The sequence below is a fragment of the Physeter macrocephalus genome, chromosome 7 (assembly GCF_002837175.3).
Source record: "Physeter macrocephalus isolate SW-GA chromosome 7, ASM283717v5, whole genome shotgun sequence".
Lineage (NCBI taxonomy): Eukaryota > Metazoa > Chordata > Mammalia > Artiodactyla > Physeteridae > Physeter > Physeter macrocephalus.
Window position 1 is genome coordinate 2,946,635 of NC_041220.1, and position 24,932 is coordinate 2,971,566.

The window sequence follows — 24,932 nt, forward strand, 5'->3', positions numbered from 1 at the left end:
GGCCTCCAGTGTACACTTGACTCATCAGGCTCAGCACGTCAGTGAAGTGTATCTCCTAGACCAGAGGTCGGCGTCCAGCCCCCCACTCTTCTTACGCAGTTTAACTGGAACACAGCAGTGCCTCCTGGTTTACACACTGTCAACGGGGGCTTCTGAGCTCCAAGTGCAGAACTGAGTAGCTGTGACAGACTGTAATGGCTACCTGACCCTTTAGAGACGTCTGCCAGCCCTGCACACATGTCACAGAGAGATGCATCCAAGAACTGAGAAAAACAACATACATACTTAAGTTTTCATCTGTTTATTCAAACAAGATGTGTCTAGGAGTTTAAAATACACTGGACACCATTATCCTTTGCAATGCAGAGAGCCATTTAAAATGAGTTCAACTTCACCATTTTGTAACACTGGTCTATTAAGACTGAATCCCTACCTGTATTCCTAGACTGCGAACAATGGGAACTGAAGTCTCAGAGGGAGCACGTTAGGGACCATACATTAATAGACAAGACCCTTAAATTGTCTTACTCGCTTTAGACAACCAATGCATACTTAAGCAAAACTGAATTCCTTATTAAGCAAACATTTTTGCATAAGCTGCCTTCTCTTTATCTTTCTGTGCCTTTATCTTTTGCTTGACTTTCAGCAATTCTGCCTGGATAGCTGCAAAATAAATATGTAACATGAGTTATTTCTCAAAACCAAAAAATGAGGCTGACCAGCAAACTGATGCTGTAGTATGATAAAAAATGATATAACTCTTCAAAGAGTAACTAAGCCCTATTAACAGAGTATTTTACTTGGAGAAAGTGACCACACAAACATAAAAACCACAGAGCACAATTTTAGGAGACTGTCCACCGAGAGAACTGAATTACACACAGATGTGCCTTCTCCCTTCCATCAGAGGGGGGACCCCAATGAAGTGCCTCCCCAAAGACCTATTTCCACATCTAGACCTAGAATCACCATTTGTACTTGGTTTATCTGAAAAACAGGCTTATTTTTGTCACAGCTTTCCAAACCTTTCCTAAAACATATTCGGTAGCTAGAATACTTAGGTCATGGCCACGTTCGGCTTAAGAAATGGTCCCAAACACTAAATTCGCCCTAAATACTGTGTCTTCTAATGCTGCTCTTCCATCTAGAATTACAGGACAGCAGAGCAAACAGTCTTCAGACACGTGGAAAGCGGCTGGAGTGTAAGCTGAAGGCAGGGACCCTGACTTGTGCTTTCTGCAGCGTGACTGGAGCCTGGCCTGTAACAGGCGTTCTGCAGTATCTGCTGGACAAATGAACCTCTAAGTGGCAAAGAGTATGCTGGTTCATGAGGATAAATTCTTAAGAGACAAAACGAACTTCCACTACAGAAACTGCCAACTTACCTTTATCCTCTGGTGCTATCTCCTGAGCTTTCTTAAGATCAGCCTTTAATTGGAAAAAAAGAAACATTTAAAGAAATATTAGGTTATGAGTTATGAAAGTCGTTTTTTTTTTAAATTAAAATTTAAAAGAGGAACTTCAAGATGGCCAAAGAGTAAGATGCAGAGATCACCTTCCTCCACACAAATACATCAGAAATACATCTACACGTGGAACTGCTCCTACAGAACACCTACTGAATGCTGGCAGGAGACCTCAGACCTCCCAAAAGGCAAGAAACTCCCCACGTACCTGGGGAGGGCAAAAGAAAAAAGAATAAACAGAGACAAAGAATAGGGACGGGACCTGCACCAGCGGGAGGGAGCCGTGAAGGAGGAAAGGTTTCCACACACTAGGAGCCCCTTCGCGGGCGGAGACTGCGGGTGGCGGAGGGGGTAGCTTCGGAGCCGCGGAGGAGAGCGCAGCCACAGGGGTGCGGAGGGCAAAGCGGAGAGATTCCCGCACAGAGGATCGGTGCCGCCCGGCACTCACCAGCCCGAGAGGCTGGTCTGCTCACCCGCCAGGGCGGGCGGGGCGGGGAGCTGAGGCTCGGGCTTCGGTTGGATCGCAGGGAGAGGACTGAGGGTGGCGGCGTGAACACAGCCTGAAGGGGGCTAGTGCACCACAGCTGACCGGGAGGGAGTCCGGGAAAGAGTCTGGAGCTGCCTAAGAGGCAAGAGACCTTTTCTTGCCTCTTTGTTTCCTGGTGCACGAGGAGAGGGGATTCAGAGCGCCACAGAGAATCGGGGCCGACCTGCACTCACCAGCCCGAGAGGCTTGTCTGCTCACCCGCCGGGGCGGGCGGAGGCTGGGAGCTGAGGCTCAGGCTTCGGCGGTCGGATCACAGTGAGAGGACTGGGGTTGGTGGCGTGAACACAGCCTGAAGGGGCTAGTGCGCCATGGCTAGCCGGGAGGAAGTCCGGGAAAAAGTCTGGAGCTGCCGAAGAGGGAAGAGACTTTTTCTTCCCTCTTCGTTTCCTGGTGCATGAGGGGAGGGGATTCAGAGCGCTGCTTAAAGGAGCTCCAGAGACGGGCGCGAGCCGCGGCGACCAGCGCGGACCCCAGAGACGGGCTTGAGACGCTAAGGCCGCTGCTGCCGCCACCGAGAAGCCTGTGTGCGAGCACGGGTCACTGTCCACACCTCCCCTCCCGGGAGCCTGTGCAGCCCGCCACCGCCAGGGTCCCGTGATCCAGGAACAACTTCCCCGGGAGAACGCGCGGCGCGCCTCGGGCTGATGCAACGTCACGCCGCCTCTGACGCCGCAGGCTCGCCCCGCCCTCATACCCCTCCCTCCCCGCGGCCGGAGTGAGCCAGAGCCCCCGAGTCAGCGGCTCCTTTAACCCTGTCCTGTCTGAGCGAAGAGCAGACGCCCTCCGGCGACCTACACGCAGAGGCGGGACCAAGTCCAAAGCTGAACCCCGGGAGCTGTGTGAACAAAGAAGAGAAAGGAAAATCTCTCCCAGCAGCCTCAGGAGCAGCGGATTAAAGCTCCAAAATCAACTTGATGTACCTGCATCTGTGGAATACCTGAATAGACAGCAAATCATCCCAAGTTGAGGAGACAGATTTTGGGAGCAAGATATATATATTTTTTTCCCTTTTTCTCTTTTTCTTAGTGTGTATGTGTATGCTTCTGCAGGTGATTTTCTCTGTATAGCTTTGCTTTTACCATTTGTCCTAGGGTTCTGTCTGTCTGGTTTTTATTATTATTATTACTTACAAAAATTTTTTTCTTAGTATTTTTTATTTTACTTTATTTTACCTTCTTTCTTTTTTTCTCCCTTTTATCCTGAGCCGTGTGGATGACAGGCTCTTGGTGCTCCAGCAAGGTGTCAGGACTGTGCCTCTGAGGTGGGAGAACCAAGTTCAGGACATTGGTCCACCAGAGACCTCCCAGCTCCACGTAATATCAAACAGCGAAAATCTCCCAGAGATCTCCATCTCAACACCAAGACCCAGCTTCACTCAACGACCAGCAAGCTACAGTGCTGGACACCCTATGCCAAACAACTAGCAAGACAGGAACACAGCCCCATCCATTAGCAGAGAGGCTGCCACAGAGGCCCACATACTAAGGCCACAGACACCCCAAAACACACCACCAGACATGGACCTGCCCACGAGAAAGACAAGATCCAGCCTCATTCACCAGAACACAGGCACCAGTCCCCTCCACCAGGAAGCCTACACAACCCACTAAACCAACCTTAGCCACTGGGGGCAGACACAAAAAAACAATGGGAACTACGAACGTGCAGCCTAGGAGACCCCAAACACAGTAAGTTAAGCAAAATGAGAAGACAGAGAAACAGCAGATGAAGGACCAAGATAAAAACCTATCAGACCTAACAAACGAAGAGGAAACAGGCAGTCTACCTGAAAAAGAATTCAGAATGATAGTAAAGATGATCCAAAATCTTGGAAATAGAATAGAGAAAATACAAGAAACGTTTAACAAGGACCTAGAAGAACTAAAGAGCAAACAGTGATGAACCACACAGTAAATTAATTCTCTAGAAGGTATCAATAGCAGAATAACTGAGGCAGAAGAACGGATAAGTGAACTGGAAGATAAAATAGTAGCAATAACTACCTCAGAGCAGAATTAAGAAAAAAGAATGAAAAGAATTGACGACAGTCTCAGAGACTTCTGGGACAACATTAAACACACCAACATTCGAATTATAGGGGTCCCAGAAGAAGATGAGTAAAAGAAAGGGACTGCGAAAATATTTGAAGAGATTATAGTTGAAAACTTCCCTAATATGGGAAAGGAAATAGTTAATCAAGTCCAGGAAGCACAGAGAGTCCCATACAGGATATATCCAAGGAGAAACACGCCAAGACACATATTAATCAAACTATCAAAAATTAAATAAAAAGAAAAAATATTAAAAGCAGCAAGGGAAAAACAACAAGTAACACATAACAGAATCCCCATGAGGTTAACAGCTGATCTTTCAGCAGAAACTCTGCTAGCCAGAAGGGAGTGGCAGGACATATTTAAAGCGATGAAGGAGAAAAACCTACAACCAAGATTACTCTACCCAGCAAGGATCTCATTCAGATTTGACGGAGAAATTAAAACCTTTACAGACAAGCAAAAGCTAAGAGAATTCAGCACCACCAAACCAGCTTTACAACAAATGCTAAAGGAACGCCTCTAGGCAGGAAACACAGGAGAAGGAAAAGACCTACAATAATAAACCCAAAACAGTTAAGAAAATGGTAATAGGAACATACATATCGACAATTACCTTGGATTAACAAAATGTAAATAAATAAGGAAACACAAGCTTTAAATGATACATTAAACGAGATGGACTTAATTGATATTTATAGGACATTCCACCCAAAAACAACAGAATACACGTTCTTCTCCAGTGCTCATGGAACATTCTACAGGATAGAGCACATCTTGGGTCACAAACCAAGCCTTGGTAAATTTAAGAAAATTGAATTCGTATCAAATATCTTTTCCAACCACAACGCTATGAGACTAGCTATCAATTACAGGAAAAAAATCTGTAAGAAATACAAACACATGGAGGCTAAACAATATGCTACTAAATAACCAAGAGATCACTGAAGAAATCAAAGAGGAAATCAAAAAATACCTAGAAACGAATGACAATGAAAACATGACGACCCAAAACCTATAGGAGGCAGCAAAAGCAGTTCTAAGAGGGAAGTCTGTAGCAAACAATCCTAACTCAAGAAACAAGAAACATCTCAAATAAACAACCTAACCTTACACCTAAAGCAATTAGAAAAGAACAACAAAAAAACCCCAAAGTTAGCTTTAGGAAAGAAATCATAAAGATCACATCAGAAATAGATGAAAAAGAAATGAAGGAAACGATAGCAAAGAGCAATAAAACTAAAAGCTGATTCTTTGAGAAAATAAGCAAAATTAATAAACCATTAGCCAGACTTATCAAAAAAAAAAAGAGAGATGACTCAAATCAATAGAATTAGAAATGAAAAGGAGAAGTAACAACTGACACTGCCGAAATACAAAGGATCATAAGAGATTACTACAAGCAAGTGTATGCCAATAAAATGGACAACCTGGAAGAAATGGACAAATTCTTAGAAATGCACAACCTTCTGAGACCGAACCAGGAAGAAAGAGAAAATATCTACAGACCAATCACAAGCACTGAAATTGAAACTGTGATTAAAAATCTTCCAACAAACAAAAGCCCAGGATCACATGGCTTCACAGGCAAATTCTATGAAGGCGAATTCTATGAAACATTTCGAGTAAAGCTAACACCTATCCTTCTCAAAACCTTCTAAAATATAGCAGAGGGAGGAACACTCCCAAACTCATTCTACGAGGCCACCATCACCCTGATACCAAAACCAGACAAAGATGTCACAAAGAAGAAACTACAGGCCAAAATCACTGATAAACAGAGATGCAAAAATCCTCAACAAAATAGTAGCAAACAGAATCCAACAGCACATTAAAAGTGTCATACACTATGATCAAGTAAGGTTTATCCCAGGGATGCAAGGATTCTTCAATATATGCAAATCAATCAATGTGATACACCATATTAACAAACCAAAGGATAAAAACCATATGATCATCTCAACAGATGCAGAGAAAGCTTTTGACAAAATTCAACACCCATTTATGATAAAAAGGCTCCAGAAAGTAGGCAAAGAGGAAACTTTCCTCAACGTAATAAAGGCCATATATGACAAACCCACAGCCAACATCATGCTCAATGGTGAAAAACTGAAACCATTTCCACTAAGATCAGGAACAAGACAAGGTTGCCCATTCTCACCACTATTATTCAACATAGTTTTGGAAGTTTTAGCCACAGCAATCAGAAAAGAAAAAGAAATAACAGGAATCCAAATTGGAAGAAGTAGTAAAGCTGTCCCTGTTTGCAGATGACATTATACTATACATAAAGAATCCTAAAGATGCTACCAGAAAACTACTAGAACTAATTAATGAATTTTGTAAAGTAGCAGGATACAAATTAATGCACAGAAGTCTCTTGCATTCCTATACACTAATGATGAAAAATCTGAAAGAGAAATTAAGGAAACACTCCCATTTACCACTGCAACAAAAAAGAATAAAATATCTAGGAACAAACCTACCTAAGGAGACAAAAGACCTGTATGCAGAAAATTATAAGACACTGATGAAAGAAATGAAAGATGATACAAATAGATGGAGAGATATACCATGTTCTTGGATTGGAAGAATCAACATTGTGAAAATGACTGTACTACCCAAAGCAGTCTACAGATTCAATGCAATCCGTATCAAACTACCACTGGCAATTTTCACAGAACTAGAACAAGAAATTTCACAATTTGTATGGAAACACAAAGACCCCGAATAGCCAAAGCAATCTTGAGAAAGAAAAATGGACCTGGAGGAATCAGGCTCCCTGACTTCAGACAATATTACAAAACTACAGTAATCAAGACAGTATGGTACTAGCACAGAAACAGAAATACAGATCAATGGAACAGGATAGAAAGCCCAGAGATAAACCCACGCACATATGGTCACCTTATCTTTGATAAAGGGGGCAAGAATATACAGTGGAGAAAAGACAGCCTCTCAATAAGTGGTGCTGGGAAAACTGGACAGGTACGTGTAAAAGTATGAGATTAGGATACTCCCTAACACCATACACAAAAATAAACTCAAAAATTAAAGACCTAAATGTAAGGCCAGACACCATCAAACTCTTAGAGGAAAACATAGGCAGAACACTCTATGACATAAATCACAGCAAGATTCTTTTTGACCCACCTCCTAGAGAAATGGAAATAAAAGCAAATAAACAAATGGGACCTAAGGAAACTTAAAAGCTTTTGCATAGCAAAGGAAACCATAAACAAGACGGAAAGACAGCCCTCAGAATAGGAGAACATATTTGCAAATGAAGCAACTGACAAAGGATTAATCTCCAAAATTTACAAGCAGCTCATGCAGCCCAATATTAAAAAAACAACGCAATCCAAAAATGGGCAGAAGAGCTAAATAAACATTTCTCCAAAGAAGGTATACAGAGTGCCAACAGACACACGAAAGAATGCTCAACATCACTAATCATTAGAGAAATGCAAATCAAAACTACAATGAGGTATCATCTCACACCGGTCAGAATGGCCATCATCAAAAAATCTACAAACAATAAATGCTGGAGAGGGTGTGGAGAAAAGGGAACCCTCTTGCACTGTTGGTGGGAATGTAAACTGATAAAGCCACTCCACTATGGAGAACAGTATGGAGGTTCCTTAAAAAACTAAAAATAGAACTACCATATGACCCAGCAATCCCACTACTTGGCATATACCCTGAGAAACCAACAATTCAAAAAGAGTCATGTACCACAATGTTCATTGCAGCTCTATTTACAATAGCCAGGACATGGAAGCAACCTAAGCGTCCATCAACAGAGGAATGGATAAAGAAGAAGTGACACACACATACAATGGAATATTACTCAGCCATAAAAAGGAACAAAACTGAGTTGTCTGTAGTGAGGTGGATGGACCTAGAGACTGTCATACAGAGTGAAGTCAGAAAGAGAAAAACAAATACCGTATGCTAAAACTTATATGTGGAATCTTAAAAAAAAAAATGGTCATGAAGAACCTAGGGGCAGGACAGGAATAAAGATGCAGACCTACTAGAGCATGGACTTGAGGACCCAGGGAGGGGGAAGGGTAAGCTGGGACGAAGTGAGAGAGTGGCAATGACATAGATATACTACCAAATGTAAAACAGATAGCTAGTGGGAAGCAGCCGCATAGCACAGGGACATCAGCTCGGTGTTTTGTGACCATCTAGAGGGGTGGGGTAGGGAGGGTGGGAGGGACGGAGATGCAAGAGGGAAGAGATATGGGGACTTATGTATATGTGTAACTGATTCACTTTGCTGTAGAGCAGAAACACACGATTGTAAAGCAATTATATATATAAAAGATGTTAAAAAATAAAATAAAGTAAAACTTAAAACCAAACTTTACCAGTGCTTGGTCGTATTCTTTTAGTCCTTGCCATCCTTGGGCTCTACGGTACAGTGCTTTGGTATTTGCCGGATCTATTTCAAGGGCCTACAGAAAGTTATACAATTGATATTTTTATCTGAATACTGAGTACTAAGTATACATGCTGCATTTCCATTTACTGCCTGTCAGCTCCAAACCAACCTTTCACTGTTCTGTGATAAGGGCGCTGGGCTCCGAGAGCCTCCGGTTACACGCTGCTTTGTCAGCAGAGGGCGCACAGTGCCCATGGGCAAGGGACCCACTTCCCTTCCAGGTCCCTGCGAGCCTCCCGCGAGCTCCCCTACGGTCAGGGACACCCAGTGAGGCACAACCCCCGCCCCGATGCGCCTGGGTCTCGGCCCAGGGCCTCCATGCAGCCCAGAGGGAGCAGCTGCCCCTGCGTCACACACGTGTCTGCACATATGCGTCCACGCGTACACCTGCAACGCCCAGATTCTTCAGCGTTCCCTCTCCTAGGCAACCCCTCGCTACTCCAGTTCGCCCCTTATATGTATCTGACAGTAACCTTTCTCTTTTGGAATTACTGTGTGGTGTCTATCTCCTGATTGGGCCCTAGCTGATAAGAGAAAAACATTCTGAATAAAAATTTGTATACACTCATTTAGTTGACATCTTGGGGTTCTTCAGGAGCAAGAGTAACTTTTAATAGGTTTCTCCTCTGAAACACTGTAAAAATAGTGTATTTAGTAACATCTTTTAAAGGTCACTATTCAGATTTTACTGAAAAGGGTATATGTTATCTGCCTCACAGAGGTCAAAACGCGATCCAGAGTGAAGAACGGTCTCGTCCTCTGTCGCATGCTCCCTCCTAATAAATACATTCGTATTCCTTATTCCACCTACCGCGCTAAATTAGGATTGCATTTTATTTCCACTTGCTCGGGCATAGCTGATCTTTGTGACCTAGATTAATGTGCAATACACATAGAAATTACTAGAGGCAGTCTTTCTAAAATATATGTTTTAGTTTGGAAAACTGTTCAAACAAACTGTGCAAGAGGGAGGCAGTCATAACTGCTCTATTTAAGGAAGGCAGGCTGCCACCTTCCCAGCTTTGTCGGTTAGCACTCCCGGACGTCCCTGTGAAGGCAGGGGACCTTCCTGCATGTCCCAACAGCACGCACTGTCCCTGTACAAGTGCTGACGACCGTATGTTGAAACTGACTCCTTCTCCCACCAAAAAAGTTCCTCGAAGGGAGGGTCTTTCAATTAAAACACCGAAGTGTCTGTTAGCTGCTTAACCTGCTCCCAACACTGCGCTAAACGCTTTACGTGCATTACACACGGTCTTCTTAACAATCCCAGGAGGAAAGCAGTATTTCCATTTGGCGTATAAAGAAATTCAGACTCTACAAGTAGGAACTTGCTCAAGATCGCAAAGCAACGACGCTCTGCTAACAACCTCGCCGGCCACAGTCACAGTCATTCCTGGCTCTGTCTTCCAATGCCTGGCACACAACAGGCGCTCAACGGTTAAGTGAATAAATGAGCTGAGGAAGAAAGTGTCTTCAGAGAAATTAAGTGATATAGTGTTATAAGCTAAATGAATGGTCTGAGAGGAAGAACTGAGGGCCAAAATACTTAAGAGATAAAGTGACTTAGATTATGTTTCACTGGGTCTCACTAGGTCCTCCGCAGTAAGATAACAGTAGTGTCACATAAAACTGCTTTTGTTCGAAGTAGTAAGTCATCATCCAACTCTTTCAAAAAGGTAACATCAACAGACTTACCTCCAAACAGCTGTCGACTGCTCCCTGCCAATCGGACAGCTTCAGTTTGCAGGCGCCGATATTTAGCAGGCAGCTCAAAGCGACAGGCTGCAGCTTTGCTCCGCCTGCGTTCTCAGTAGCAGCCTTCGAGGCTTCCACATACCTGGAGAACACATCGGTACAAGCAGCAAGCAGCCCCCATTAAGACTTAACTCTGCTCTCCTCCACTCGGTCAAAACGTGCTGTGTCAGTTCCGATACAAAAGTTCATCACATGCTAATATTAATGTTCTTAATGGCCACAATCTTTTTATTAAATGCTTTCCTTTAGAGGATTTTATTTTTACTTGTTCCAACTTCTTTCCCAAAATGTTCAAAGAAGCCAACTTAAGAACAATCCCCAAACCTAGAGATGATACAGTAGGAACACTTCTATTTGTAAAGCTCAGATTTCCATCGTCCACTTTCCAGTGTAATTAGCTTTGGAACCAAGGCTGTCATTGTGGGACAGGGACTGGAATGGGGACAGGTGAAGAGCCCTGTGGTGGTGATTCTGACTTGTCTTTTACTGTAGTTCCTAGCTGTTTACTGAAAAGGGCCTGGCCCCCAGAATTTGGTTTCTAGAGTCTGTCCCCTACTGAAAAGAATCAGGGCTCCTTGGAGAAACTCAGATCTGGACACAAGGTTACGTATAAGATGGGTCTGGACCACCTTGTGGCAGAAAGCAAGAGCTCACAGACTAACAGAACAGTCAAAGGGATACAGGAAAGGGGCTCCCGCCGGACAGTCGGGAAGCCTTCAAGCATCAGAAAGAACGACGGTAATAGTATAATTCGTTGAATTGATCAAATACTACAGTAATACTTTAAAAAAAAGGGGGGGGGTCTTTCAAACAGAAGAATGCCAGCTCGTAACTGCAGAATGACTGAGAAAATCGCAGTTCTGCAAGCGTCAGTGTAATAACTGATTCAGGCAAAGGGCTTCAATGATGCTGAAACCACTGGATGAAAGGCTAGGAATGAGATGTTCACACAATCTCACAGTTATCACCTCACAGAGGACTTATTATTTACAAAGGAGAAAGGTACTTTCATAACAGAGACGTGGCTAACGCCACTTTAACCAAGTGCCAAAACTCAAAACGGGCGAAACTGCCATGTGCCTTCAGGACATGGTATCATAGGAAACATACACGTCACCTATTCAAGTACTTGCTAAAATACGTAACCTCAAACTAATCTTGAGGAAGCAATAAACACACACAGATGGTACTGCGTAAGACAACGGGCTTCGAAGCCACAAAATGCAAGTGACTAAAAAACGTGGAGATTAAAGATTAGAGGAGCCTTAGAGACATAAAACCAAGGATACAATGGATACTGCCGTCAAAACAAAACAAAATGGAAACAACTGGGGACCTTTGAATATGGATGACGTAATGATATTTGGGAGATGTTTTCCTAGTCTTAAGGCTAAGTAGAAGAGTGTCCTGGCTTCTCAGGAAATGCCTGCTAGAATACCGAGGGCTAAAGTGTCACGGTATCTGCAACTTCCTTTCAAAATGATTCTGCAAAAACAAGTGTGGCAAAACTTAAAAGCTGGTGAACATAGGTAAAGGTACATGGCTATCCATGTACTATTCTCAACTTTTCTGTGTTTTGAAATTTTTCACAATGAGAATCTGGAAGCAACCAAAGAAATGCAACTATTTCAATACACCTGGTTACTCTGCAAGTAATATGCCAAAAAGAGAAAAAACTCTTGAATTTCAGTTTATAATTCAATTTCAAGTTCTTACAGCAATTTATTTAAAATATTTTATTACCTTAAAACTTTTGTGTATTTTTTAATGGCCATCTCCCAGTTCTGGGATTTGAAAAAAGTATTTCCAATGTTTTTTAAGTCTTCCGTTATTAATAAAATTTTATCTACCTGTATAAAAGAAAGAACACGAATATGCTGGGTTTGAGTATGTAACGCAGTTTAGTGCTAAGTTCTATGATTGAAACAGACTGATACAAAAAGCTCAAAATTTTAGTGCTAAATATTTTTAGCAGTTGAAGTCCTTAAACTTTAACCCACGTGGAAGTACTCACATCTTTTACATCTATGTCTGCGTCCTCGGGGAAGTCTGGATGACTGTCACCAGATCCATCCTTGGGGAATATTCCCCAATCATCCCTTCCCTGCAGTTCTCCGCAATCTGCAGTAACGCACAACTGCAAAAATAACCCTAAATTGTAAAAGCGTCTACCATATTAACGACGACTTTAAAGGCATGAGCAACGCCGACCAAGCCGCTTCTGACACGCCGGGCTGGCGTCGGGAGGCGCACCTCTGCACACACTCCAAGGAGCACAGCAGTGTCACTTCGCAACAAACGCACTTGCTGCTGCGGTCCCGCAGCTCCGCGTACACAGACGAAGTGGAACGCTTCATCATTCCCTGTGGAATTCTCCTTACGTGGGGCATGTGCCTTCGACTCACTGACCACTGTTTCCTTCGCACACTGAGTGGCAGCCCCCCTCCTGAAGGTCTGAGTCTCCGATTCCATTCACAACCCTGCCCGTGAGGGTGGGTCTGTGGTGGCCGTGTGGATTCACAGACATTTAGAACACAAGCATCTTTGGAGTGACATAATCCAGTCTAAACCCTTAAACGATTTATGTAAGATGAGGAAACGGGCCAAGGAAAATTAAATAACAAGAGCACGCCTAAACCACAAGTTAAATGGCAGAGAGGAGACCAAGGTTTCCTGCTCTCTCTGTACTCGTATACACACCGACTCAAAGTTTCGCAGGTCTAGGAGAGTTAAGTTACCAAAATCAGCAAGACTGATGCTGAAATCATAACAACCTCCTTTTAAACTGCCCTCATCTCTCCCAGTGTAGAAAACAGCTTTGAAGAAAAAGTGGCAGGTCCAGGCTTCTTTAACAAGAGCCGTCCTAATGTCTTTCAGCTAACCATCATCTGAGCCTTTTACTTACATTTCCTAAGACGGCAGCTAGGATAATGAGGGTATTACCCTGTCACTTGGTACTCACTTTGGCAGGTTTTTCACCTTTCACCTCCACGTTCTCCAGAATCCTTGCCACACCCATTCCTTTAATCACTTGGCCAAACACTACGTGTTTGCCATCCAGGTGAGGAGTCGGAACCATCGTGATGAAGAACTGAGAGCCGTTTGTGTTGCGGCCTGCGTTTGCCATGCTCAGTAATCCCTCCTTATCATGCTGCAGGAATAAGCCATTAAAGAAAACCGAGGTTAGGGTTATTGTCTGAATTACTCTCTCCCAACCGTTCACAAAACTAGGGTGGACTGCAATACCATTTAGATCACACAGTGTAGTGTAATCTTACTTTGTAACAACTGTAACCTTCAATTCACAAAACATGGGATACTTAATCACTTTTTAAACTTTAAGAAAAGCTTATGAGACCGAATGAAGTAACAGAAACAATCGTGGCAGGCAGGGGTGGCACTTCTAAACCGGCCATATTGAGAGAATGCTTACGCTTCATCTTTAAGATGAAGATCTAGTAATCCGGCTTTGCCCTTTCTTATGACGGGGGCGCTTTTTTCTGAAAAGCACTCAGCAGCGCTCCCGCTCTCAGGCCTACGTTATGATTCTTCCTTTACACTGAGAACAGCGAGGGACATTCAGTCTAGACTGGAAGTTCCGTTAGGTCCTTTCCTACTCTCCAAGGGAGCCAAATATTACGGCTTTCATCCGGGTGAAGCACTTCTTCGGTGCCCAAAAGGAACCGCCGTGTACCTCCCGAAACCCAACTTCTACCTTGGCCCAGCCTGTTCAAAGGCTCTGTGGTCCCACTGTCTTCCTCTCTCCACCCGACCCTACAGCTTCCTAAACGCACTCCTTGTTGGGTCGCACGTGCGACACTCACGCTAGCCCTCCCGCCTAAGGTGCCTTTACCCCTCAGCCTAAATCTGGTCCCACCTTCAAGGCCACCAAGCATGTAGAAGGCAGGAAGAACCAGATGCCCTTGCAAAAGGCCCCCTTGCTTCTTCTCAACGTGTCCATCACATGATCTTAGTGTTCATCCTTCTGGTAGCTTCCCTTTCTCCCTTCCAAAAGTCTGGTGCTTTTCCCACGATATTAAATATTATTAACCTTATTTCCTCAGCCTCCTCACGCCTTTGTCCTTCCTCACTCACATCCCTCCCTCAAACTGGCATCTGTATTCTAGTTCCTTCTAACCAAATCTCAGCCACCTTGCGAGGTCCAGTTTGCCCAGCTTAAGTACCCGTTCCCCCTCAGTGTCTTCCCTAATATATATCATACTTTTTTCCTACAGCATACACAGAAAGTCACAATCAACTTAGCATTTACTACCGTATTATTATATTATTCTCCAGTTGTCCTATGTGTTTTAATCTTGTCTTTCTGGCAAGATTTTTAATTCCTTATCATGAAGGCATTTCATTTTTATAAACTCTTTGGCGCCAGTGACAGTACTAGCTGCAGGCAATAAACTGTTTAAAAGACTGATAAGGGGCTTCCCTGGTGGCGCAGTGGTTGAGAGTCCGCCTGCCGATGCAGGGGACGCGGGTTCGTGCCCCGGTCCGGGAACATCCCACATGCCGCGGAGCAGCTGGGCCCGTGAGCCGTGGCCGCTGAGCCTGCACGTCTGGAGCCTGTGCTCCGCAACGGGAGAGGCCACAACAGTGAGGCCCGCGTACCGCAAAAACAAACAAAAAAAAGACTGATGACATTTTATCTCAAATTATCCTAATAACCTTGCTCATATTCCTCATTTCCAAATAAAGTCACTTTACTTTTGTACTTACATGTCCATTCTTATAACTTGAATGATGCAACATATACCCTTGGGACAAGGAAGATAAGAAGGCACAGGCATCACTAATGTCCTTTAGGAGCCTGGACGTTAACCAAAGCTGCTAGTTTGCAAATCCCCTGACATCCCAGACATTAGCGATGCTTTTGTTGCTCTTCAAATTTAAGCATAAACATGCACAAGTTACCATCCCTCTGACGAGCACATTTTTCCTGGAAACAGTTCTGCCATATGGTGGCTACCCTTAAAAACACATTGGCTTTACTAAGTATATAAACCTGGATCACAATGAAAGAGCTGTTGCATTCTTGCCAATAAAATCATTACTGGATGAAATTTTTTCATATTAAAGATGTTTATTTATGGGGCTTCCCTGATGGCGCAGTGGTTAAGAATCCGCCTGCCAATGCAGGGGACACGGGTTCGAGCCCTGGTCCGGGAAGATCCCACATGCCGCGGAGTGACTAGGCCCGTGCGCCACAACTACTGAGCCTGTGCTCTAGAGCCCACGAGCCACAACTACTGAGCCCACGTGCCACAACCACTGAAGCCCGTGTGCCTAGAGCCCGTGCTCCGCAACAAGAGAAGCCACTGCAGTGAGAAGCCCGCACACGATGAAAAGCAGCCCCCGCTCGCCACAACTAGAGAAAGCCCGTGCGCAACGATGAAGACCCAACAAGGCCAAAAATAAATAAATAAAATAAATTTATTAACCAAAAAAAAAAGTATATTTACAAATATGATGCCTTTCACAAGCAAAGGAGATCTGAGCACATCTGAGGCATTTATCCTAATTCAACAAGTATCCCAGACACATAACAACCTTTATTATCAGCAACAAACACGCGTTTTTGTCTACTTTACCTTATAATGGAAATTTTCATCTTCAAATTTTTCACCATAAATACTTTCTCCACCTGTCCCATTCTGATTTGAGAAGTCTCCACCCTGAATCATAAATTTCTTAATAACTACAAAAAAGGAAAATCGCCATTAGAAGCTACGGATGACTGCAGCAGAGCTGACTAATAGATATGTCGTAATAAGGACAACTTCTCTCCTGTCTTTCCCCACCCCCGTCCAGAACTGTAAACTCTTAAAAGGCTTTTCACAATCTGAGTCCCAGCTACTCCTACTCCCTGATGGCCCACTAACACTCAAAGAATCAGTTCGTATGGCACCTCCCCTATAAAACTGTCAGACCCCAAAACTGGAACTCCTTATTTTTCTCCAACAGCATCTTGATTCTACCTCCCTTTTATTATATGTATCATAATGATCTGTCGCTCCCAGCAAACAATTAAGTACAGCAACTCCTTTTTTCCTCCTTGGTAACCATGTGCATGGCTGGGCACATAATGGTTACTCAAAAATGCTACTGAATAAACCAATTATTCCCAAAAGGTTTGTTACACTGTAATGCAAGTACTTCGGCAAATATTATCACTTAGTAGCAAGGGTTCCCAAGAACACTGCCGCACGCTCAGAGATTTCCCAGGACTCACAGAACTCGGTATCTGTATTACATGGATGTAGTAAGAAGACACAGCTGGATGATAAACAGAGGAGATACAGGCAGAGCCTGGAGGAATCCGGGTGTTCCCTTATGCTCCCTCGCTCCCATGCACGGTCACAGGGCACATTCCTCCTCCCCCCAGCAAAGAAATGCAGCAACATGTGCACAGTATTTCTCCCCAGGAGAGCCCTGTAGAGACTCAGCACCCAAGGTCTCTGCTGGGGCTGATCCTGCAGGCACTGTCTGCCCAGCAGGAAGCAAAATTCCAGACTCCCAAAGGAGAGCAGTGTCCAGCATAAATCAGATTGCACAGAGTCCAGGCAGCGTAAATCACCTGCAGGATTCAGAGAGTGGTTCAAGCGCCACGTTCCCTGACTCCAGGCAATGGCCACCCTTGCAAGTAGACTGTTCTAAGGCCAGCAGCCTCAGGCCTGCTATGTGAACTCTTTTCTACACACCCTTTATTAGCATACAGGCACTCCTCCATTTATTGTGCTTTGCAGATACTGTGGTGGTTTTTTTTCTTTACAACTTGCAAGGCTTCTGGTAATCCTGCATAGAGCAAGTCTATCAGTGCCATTTTTTTCAAAAGCATTTGCTCATTTCATGTCTCTTGTCACATTTTGGTAATTCTTGCAATATTTCAAACCTTCATTATTATTTGTTGTGGTGATCTATGATGAGTAATCTTTGATGTTACTACTATAATTGTTTGGGCATTTTTTAGCAATAAAGTATTTTTAGATTAAGATACATACTTTTTTTTCAGACATAATGCTGTTACACACAATAGACTACAGTATAAACATAACTTTTATATGCATTGGGAAACCAAAAATTTGTGTGACTTGCTTTACTGCAATATTCGCTTTGTTGCGGTGGCCTGGAACTGAACCTGCAATATCTCCATGGTATGCTTATATTTTGGTATTTTATTAAACGTGAAAGTAAATCAACAGTTTAAGTATTTTAAAATCACTGTTGGGCTTCCCTGGTGGCGCAGTGGTTGAGAGTCCGCCTGCCGATGCAGGGGATACGGGTTCGTGCCCCAGTCCGGGAAGGTCCCACGTGCCGTGAAGCGGCTGGGCCCGTGAGCCATGGCTGCTGAGCCTGCGCGTCCAGAGCCTGTGCTCCGCAACGGGAGAGGCCACAGCGGTGAGAGGCCCGCGTACCGCAAAAACAAACAAATAAATAAATAAATAAAATCACTGTTAATTTTTTCTTAATCAAGTTTTAGAAAAATTTAAATACTCATAATTATAGTTTAACTCATTTGTTTATTCATTAAACAAATATTTATTGCGGGCCTACTCAATAACTATACTGGATGTTAAGGACAAAATGGTGATAAGATACAGTTTCCGAACTCATGGAGCCTACAGGCTATTGGGGGAGCGATCAAATAATCACTGAACAAAGGTATGACTACACACTGTGAAAAGTCACGTTTTAATCACACATCACACCAGGTGTCCAAGACACGGAATCTTTAAGTTGGCTGCAGTCTTCCCAAGCAATCCTGCCCAAGAAGGAGGCATAACTTTCTGTCACCAGGTAGTCAAGCTACCCAAGCTCTGTTTGTTTACCATGGCCACACCCTGGTGAAGCTAGGGTAGTCTATTTCTGTATAAATAAACCTTAGTACCCTCCCATAATTAATTCCACCTTCCATAGCCCAACCTTTATGAAACTGAGCTATCATCTCAGACGTCAAAGCATCCTTTTGGAAACTAACAGTAATTTTTTTTTTTTTTTTTTTTTTTGCATCATACAGTTTGGAGGATTTTTTTTTAATTGAGGTAAAATTTACATAGCATAAAATTAACCACTAACCATTTTAAAGTGTACAATTCAGTGATATTTAGTACATTCACAGTATTGGTAATTATCACCTCTATCTAGTTTCAAGTTCTTTTCATCACCCCAAAACGAAACCTTGTACAAATTAAAAGCAGTCACTCCCCATCCCTCTACCCCAGCCCCTGGCAACCACCGATCTGCTTTCTGTCTCTATGGATTTATCTACTCTGGATAGTTCATATAAATGAAGTTATACAACAAATGACCTTTTGTGTCTTGCTTTTATCACTTAGCATAATATTTTCAAGGTTTGTCCCCATGGTACCATGTATCAGTACTTCATTACTTTTCATGGCTGAATAATAATCCATTATATGTAATTGTTAACTCTCACCCTCTACTTAGTGTTTTCTTCCCTAACTTCTAAAGAACAGGATTCAATCACCTATAAGGAGAACCAGATTCAGAAAACGCCTACGTACTACGATGGAAAGGACATCCTTTGAAATGTAGAGGTTTCCCAGTGGTGGGTCCAATGCCTTTTTCTCCTGTACACAATGCACGAAAATTTTCTGCAGTTTTGGGTACAATATCTGCAAACAATTCCAAGACAATTCGACCAACTGAAAGAAAAAATGAAACTGTGTCAGTATGCAAAACAACCAGCTAAATAAGCAAACGGTAAAAGGAGAGTTGGTAAAATTATGGTGACTGAAATACCAAGTTCTCTTTTTTGGTCATTTTTCTAATATTCAAATTCAGTCTACCTCATGTTAAGTATCATGTATCTAGATGAATTTGAAACAATTATTTTACTACATCTTACAAAGGATCACCAACACAGCACCCAGAAGAGTAGCACCATTTAAGGACACCATGAACTAGGAATGGTTTTCACTTGATTAATTTCTCTGACATGTGCTCATAACTTCCCATCACCCAGTAACCAACAGGAGAAAATGAAACATCCTGAGGGGTCACGTTGGCATGCTGTAGGTACAGCTGTAGTCTTTGTGCGCTGTGGAACCTGCCCAGTGCTGCCTCTGAGGCAAAAGCTGAAAAGTTCACATTCTAGACAATTCCTAAGGCAGGTAAAAGATAAACCTGGCACTAAATTTCAAAACAAAATGAATGTACTGATACATATAAGTCTGTGTGTGTGTGGTCAATGGAAGAGAATCACCTGCCGCACCAGTAAGCAAAGGATGTTGCACCCATCGAGCCCTCTCATTACAGCCTCCTGGACAGTGAGCCCTGCGGGAGCTCAGCATAAAGACAAACGGGCTGCCCAGTGCCAAGCCCACCGAGCCCTCAGCCGCTGCAGCCAGCCCAAAGGTGCCCCCTGAGAAGACTAGGGTCAGAAAGCACAGGATGCTGGCCCCGGCAGCCGAGGTGCACGTCCAGGGAAGGGTTTCAGTGAGCCCGGGCTCTTGCATCTCCCCATACACAGAAAAGCGCTACATCCCTTAACTTGACATGTCTGGTTTCCTCTGTTAACCGTCATCTTTTCATGTTCCCACGACGTGGTTTTTGTTGCAACAACTCCTATATATCCCGGCTCCTCCCTCAGCCCTTCAGAGCACTCCTCAGAGTTATCTGCCAGGCTGCACCCTGGGCTCAACGTCCTCAGCTGTGCCCACCAAATAAAACAAAAATCCGGAACTTTTATACAGTGTTTTTTTTTGTTTTTGTTTTTGCAGCCAACAGTGTGTATCCATAACCGTCCCCCCGGTCCCTGAATGCGGCTGTCTCCTTTGTCCACACATTCAAACACACCGCGGACAATTCAGCTACAAAGCAATGCGCTGATTCACCAGATCTCAGGCGCCTCCGAGCTGCTACCGTAGCCTAGGCAACCACACCGCCACACGCACCTCACTTTCCCCAACGCCGACACACAGGCGATGGCCTCCGAGCTGAACGGACCTCTAAGTTAAGAATCCGTAGCATGGAGAAAAAAACGCAAAAATCGTTTTAATTTACAGATATCGCGGTAACTGCTGATACACGTCTCGTGGCAAGAGACACAGGGGGACGGGAGCCCCTGAAACGCATAACCGGGGTTTTCTGAATGTCCCCCAAACATAAAAGCAGGTGGCGGGAAAGGGCGGCCAAGTCGGGCGAGACAGACCCAAAAGCCGCCACCACCCCCAGACAGAAACTTCCAGAAACTTCCGCACGCCCCACGGCACCGGTACAAGGCCGCGGGCCCGCCCCAACCTCTGGGACCCCGACCCCGGGAGCCCCGCCTCCTCACCTCGCTCCCCTCCGACGTCCACGTCCAAGAAGACTCGGGGGTTACTGGGGTTGGACGGCTTAGCCTGGGGGGAAGCGTGCGACATTGTGGCCCGCAGACGCGTTCGTGAGCGCCTCGGAACACCCCGTGGCCGCCGCGCAGCCCGAACCCCAAAGCCGGCTGCGTCTGCGAAGAACCGCTGCGCTGGCGACCCACTTCCGACACGGGCCAGGAGGCCGCGGCCCGACTTCCCGCGTCTCCGCCCGACTTCCGGCGTCTCCGCCCGACTTCCGGCGTCTCCGCCCGACTTCCGGCGTCTCCGCTCGACTTCCGGCGTCTCCGCCCGACTTCCGGCGTCGCTTTCCGACCTCCGGCAGCGTCTGCCTTCGCCGCCGGCCGTGTTCCCCTGGCCGTTCTTTCTCTGACCCCGCTCCTCCCTCTTTTCTCGCTCACTGAAGCAGCAGCCCCAGTTGTTTCTATCCCTGTCGCTCGAGCTTCATGGCTCTTCGTGGCGTGTGGGAGAGCGTGTCGGACGGACACGCCCCTTCCAGCCTCCGGGCCGCGCTCACTGGCGAGGGGCCGCAGCTGTGAAGCTCCGTTTGTCTGGGAAACGGGGCAGGAAATGCCCGAGTCCGGGGGTCTGGGGCAGCCTGGCGGCGGCCCGTCCCTGCTGCCCGGGCCGGGGCGGCCGTGTTGTTCTTCGATCCTCGCCCGGCCGTGGGAGTGAGGCGGGGCCCGGGCGGAGGCTTCCCGGCACCGCGGCCTTCCTGTCGCCCGCGTCCCCGTAGGGACGTGTGTGCAGGCCTCTGGCCCCGCCGCGGGGCGGCACGCCCTCGCCTCTTCGTGCAGCCTAATTCTGGAGAAGGGTGGTGTGGTCATTGGCACTTCGCTGCGTTCTTATTGCTTATTAACTTGCTGCTTCATCTGTCTCCTCCCGTTAGAATGGAACCCCGGGCAAGAATTGTCTTGTCTTTTTCTCTTTCTGTCCCCGACGCTTCTCCCGGTGTCTGGCCTTGAGAATGTTTTTGAGAAAATGTTAGCAAGAGTGTTCGTCTCCTTGTGCCTTTATGGGGCCGCTCCATCAGCTTCTCGCGCTGACCCTTTCAAATTCCAGCGCCTTAAAATTACTGTAGGGGCCTCCCTGGGGGTCCAGTGGTCAAGAATCCGCCTTCCAGTGCAGGGGACGCGGGTGTCATCCCTGGTCAGGGAGGTAAACTCCCACTTGCCGCCGGGCAAAAGACCCAGCGCAGCCAAAAAAAGAAAAACTGTTACTGTAAAATGTTAATTTCTTGTGAGTTGATGTCCTTCGGTTTCATGGTGTTTATCCGTTCTGTTTCCCTGAAGATCCAGAAGGGCTCAGCACATAACCTCTGGGCCCCTTGATAAATAACGGAGTCGAAGTAAACTGTTCCCTAACCCAGTCTCATTTCCGGGCTGCAAACTGGTAACTTTGACTTTGTCTCCAAATGTCAAAGGATACATTAAAATTAAAATTTTTATTCTGATTTACTAGCTTAAAAGCAGCTTTTAGCTTATTATTCCAAAAATTGTCACTTTTACGCCGTAACCTCATAACCATTCTTACCAAGATGAATATCCTGATTAACTAGGCAGCATAACTAAGCACTTCTACTTGGTTGTCAGACTTTGGGGGGTTCAAATTCAATCTCCAATAGATACTAACCTGTGACTTTGGACAAATTACGTAGCCTCTCTGCCTCAGTTTTCTCATCTAAATCTGGGTAATAATATGTCTATTTTAAGGCTTTTATGAGGATTAAGTGAATTATCTAGGTGTTTTAGTATCTGACACACAGTAAGTACTCAATAAGTGTAAGCAATTACTAACCATAAATAGCCAATACTTTATTATAATAATTACTAATATCAGCATATTTTAAAATGAAGTTAAAACTGCAAAAGTGCTTTGAGGCTGCCTCTGCATTCTTAGAAAATAGAACATGATTCTTCCTGTTATACAGGTTTCTGGGTGTAAGAGACTAATCCAAATGTTACTCTCACTGTGTCTAGAGTTTTCACAGTAGAGTAACAGCTTTATATAAACTGTCATATTCCTCGAACCAACCCGAATAACAGAATCATACCTTAGAAAACCTCTCCAGAACTGATCTCTAGTGAGAAGATAAATCCTCCTAGAAGACAACATGTCAGTCTGCTTAGTTAAGACAGGGCTTGTGAGTTCTGAGGTCTTGCCCATGTGTAGCTAGAACAGAGCCAAGACTATGCACTATCTCTGAAGGCTAAGGACACAATTTCATCCCAAGAGAGGGAAGAATATTATTCCGAAGAGCCTATTACTGTTTCTGTCTGTGCCTTGTTACGTGTGGCAGGATAATATTAACAGGTTGCCTCCTCCAACAACTATCCTCTTCTCTCGATGTTTTTGTGCATCGCTCCACCCCAAACAAGCAGCTAGGCATTCTGTGCTTATTGCTTTAAGGGAAGATGTGACAGCAGAGAAAGCGTCCTTCCTGGCTTTGGTGTTGCAAAAGGCTTGGCTTTACAGGAACAAAAAAGACTCCTGGCAGAGCAAGAGATTTGGATAAAACATGTTTTGTAAGAGCCTGGCTTTCCACTCGCAGAAAAAAACTAAAACAAACCCATCTCCTGTGCTGGGGACCAAGGAGGCTGTGAGTGGTACAGAGGGGAGAGAAGGAGGGGAGCAGTGGGGGCCGGTCTCCACTGTCCCCGAGGTAGGGAGTCTGAACCAAGCTTCCCAGTCCCATCCCTGGGACACTGCAGACCTCCGTAGTTGGGTTTGTGAGATCTGAGAGCAGGAGGAAGATGTGCCCAGAGACCTGAACACAGCCCAGGAGGGCAGTGGGCCCAGAGAGAGAATATGGACTCATGGGACTCGTGGTGTGAGTAGGTAGATGGCAACTAGACGGACTCTCAAAGACCTCCTGTGCGCTAACGTGGAATGCGAGCAAAACGGTATCCCTGTATATCCAGGTGTGCGGTGGAAGAGGAAAGGCACGTCCGCACTTCAAGGGAGCTTGCAGAAGGGATCTCTGAGCCCAGCAGAGTCTGGGGAAACGGATGACTGCGTTCAGATGCTGCGTTTCTCACTGGATGCCCATGTAGACAGATGGCATTGGAAACCAGAGGCTCCCAACCTAAACTCTCGTCACCAAACTAGACATTATCAAATTTAGATCCAACCGCGGGGGTGGTGGGAGATACCAGGAATTGGCAGAGATTATGGTATCACCAACCCTTTGGAAGAGGCAATTCAAAACTGAACTTAAGGTGAGTTATAGAAAAATAAAACGTGTGTTTGTACCTTCACATGGGAATAGGCTGTGATAAGGACCCAGACCAGTTTGAAGTAACACCCAACCGCATTGTCAAAGGTAAGAAATCAGGAAGGACACCAGGGACTGGGGAGTAAGCTTTCGGATCTTAGATGTTAAGAGTCAGCTTCTGACAGCAAAATCGGAACTCAGGGAAGAGGTCCCCATGCAACTCTAAGGAGACAACATGAGTCTGCTCCTAGAAGGAGCAATGGTGTGGGTGAGGTGGCGAGGTGTCGGAGAAGGTCCTCAATAAGGACCCCTGCTCTGAGCCGCTCAGAAACGGCTGCTTCCAGTGCAAGGTCAATCGTTAAACATTAGAGTGGAAAGGCAGCGCGCAGGCTCTGCCTGCTAGATGTGCGACTCTCTAAGGATAATTGTAGGTCTTCCGAGTGGGAACGTTGAACCAGCGGAAGACAGCAGGTGCCACCAGGGGACAGCAGAGTCTCTGCCATGAGCAGAAATCATCCCACAGACAGAAATGGTGCCATGCGCTCTGGGCCTGAGGACCCCCATGTGACAAGATCCATCCTCCAGGAGCTGGAGGGGATGCGACAAAAAAGGTTATTGATGACGGGTGCACAGTGACACCAGGTAAGAGGGTTTATGTCTACTTTCCTGAGGAGTAATAAGATTCATTCTGTTTTCCATTGTAAAATGTGAATTTCTCTGATAGACCAAAACCAGCGACACACTAATGTGAACCCCAAACCCTTGTTGAAATCGTTAGTATTCCTTCTCTGCGAAGAAAAACGTTCACATTCATCTACAAAGACTTCCTCAAATTGGATTTTATAATGATCACAAACAGAAATAATACTAGCCAACACCTACTGCTCATTGCTGCGTGCCAGCCTCTGTGCTGAGTGCTTTACTTAATGTTATTTAGTCCTCAACATAACTCTGTGTCATAGGTGGTCTTAACATCCTGCTTTACTTACCAGGCAAATACGTGCTAGCGAGGTCACGGAAGTTGCCTGATGTGGCCTCCTAAGCCAATTCACTATGTACTAGAAAGATGGAACCTGACACTCTATCTTTAAACCTATAAGATTTAA

General features: G+C 45.1%; 1 protein-coding gene across 6 annotated transcripts; it reads right to left on the reverse strand.

The window, feature by feature from the left end:
• Positions 1-48: 48 nt before the first annotated feature.
• Positions 49-20,789, reverse strand: PPID (peptidylprolyl isomerase D). Of its 6 annotated transcripts, none has more exons than XM_055085785.1 (11): positions 20,582-20,789; positions 18,807-18,947; positions 15,873-15,979; positions 13,235-13,423; positions 12,287-12,409; positions 12,016-12,122; positions 10,213-10,354; positions 8,441-8,527; positions 3,186-3,269; positions 1,386-1,428; positions 49-263 (listed from the first exon to the last, which is right to left on the reverse strand). In XM_055085785.1, the coding sequence occupies exons 1-11, from the start codon at positions 20,664-20,666 to the stop codon at positions 241-243; spliced, it is 1,131 nt and encodes a 376-aa protein (XP_054941760.1). In that variant the 5' UTR covers positions 20,667-20,789; the 3' UTR covers positions 49-240. The 6 variants fall into 6 exon arrangements, with proteins under 6 accessions (XP_054941760.1, XP_007117530.2, XP_054941759.1 ...); XM_055085784.1 differs by lacking the exon at positions 49-263 and adding an exon at positions 286-663; XM_055085782.1 differs by lacking the exon at positions 49-263 and adding an exon at positions 286-1,282.
• Between the last annotated feature and the right edge of the window lie 4,143 nt (positions 20,790-24,932).

Coding starts and splice junctions, on each gene's coding strand:
- PPID (XM_055085782.1), bottom strand. CDS start 20,666: ATGTCGCACGCTTCCCCCCAGGCTAAGCCGTCCAACCCCAGTAACCCC. Junction 12,410..13,234: donor AAGGTGAAAAACCTGCCAAA/GTGAGTACCAAG, acceptor TTATTTTTGCAG/TTGTGCGTTACTGCAGATTG. Junction 12,123..12,286: donor CAGACATAGATGTAAAAGAT/GTGAGTACTTCC, acceptor TCTTTTATACAG/GTAGATAAAATTTTATTAAT.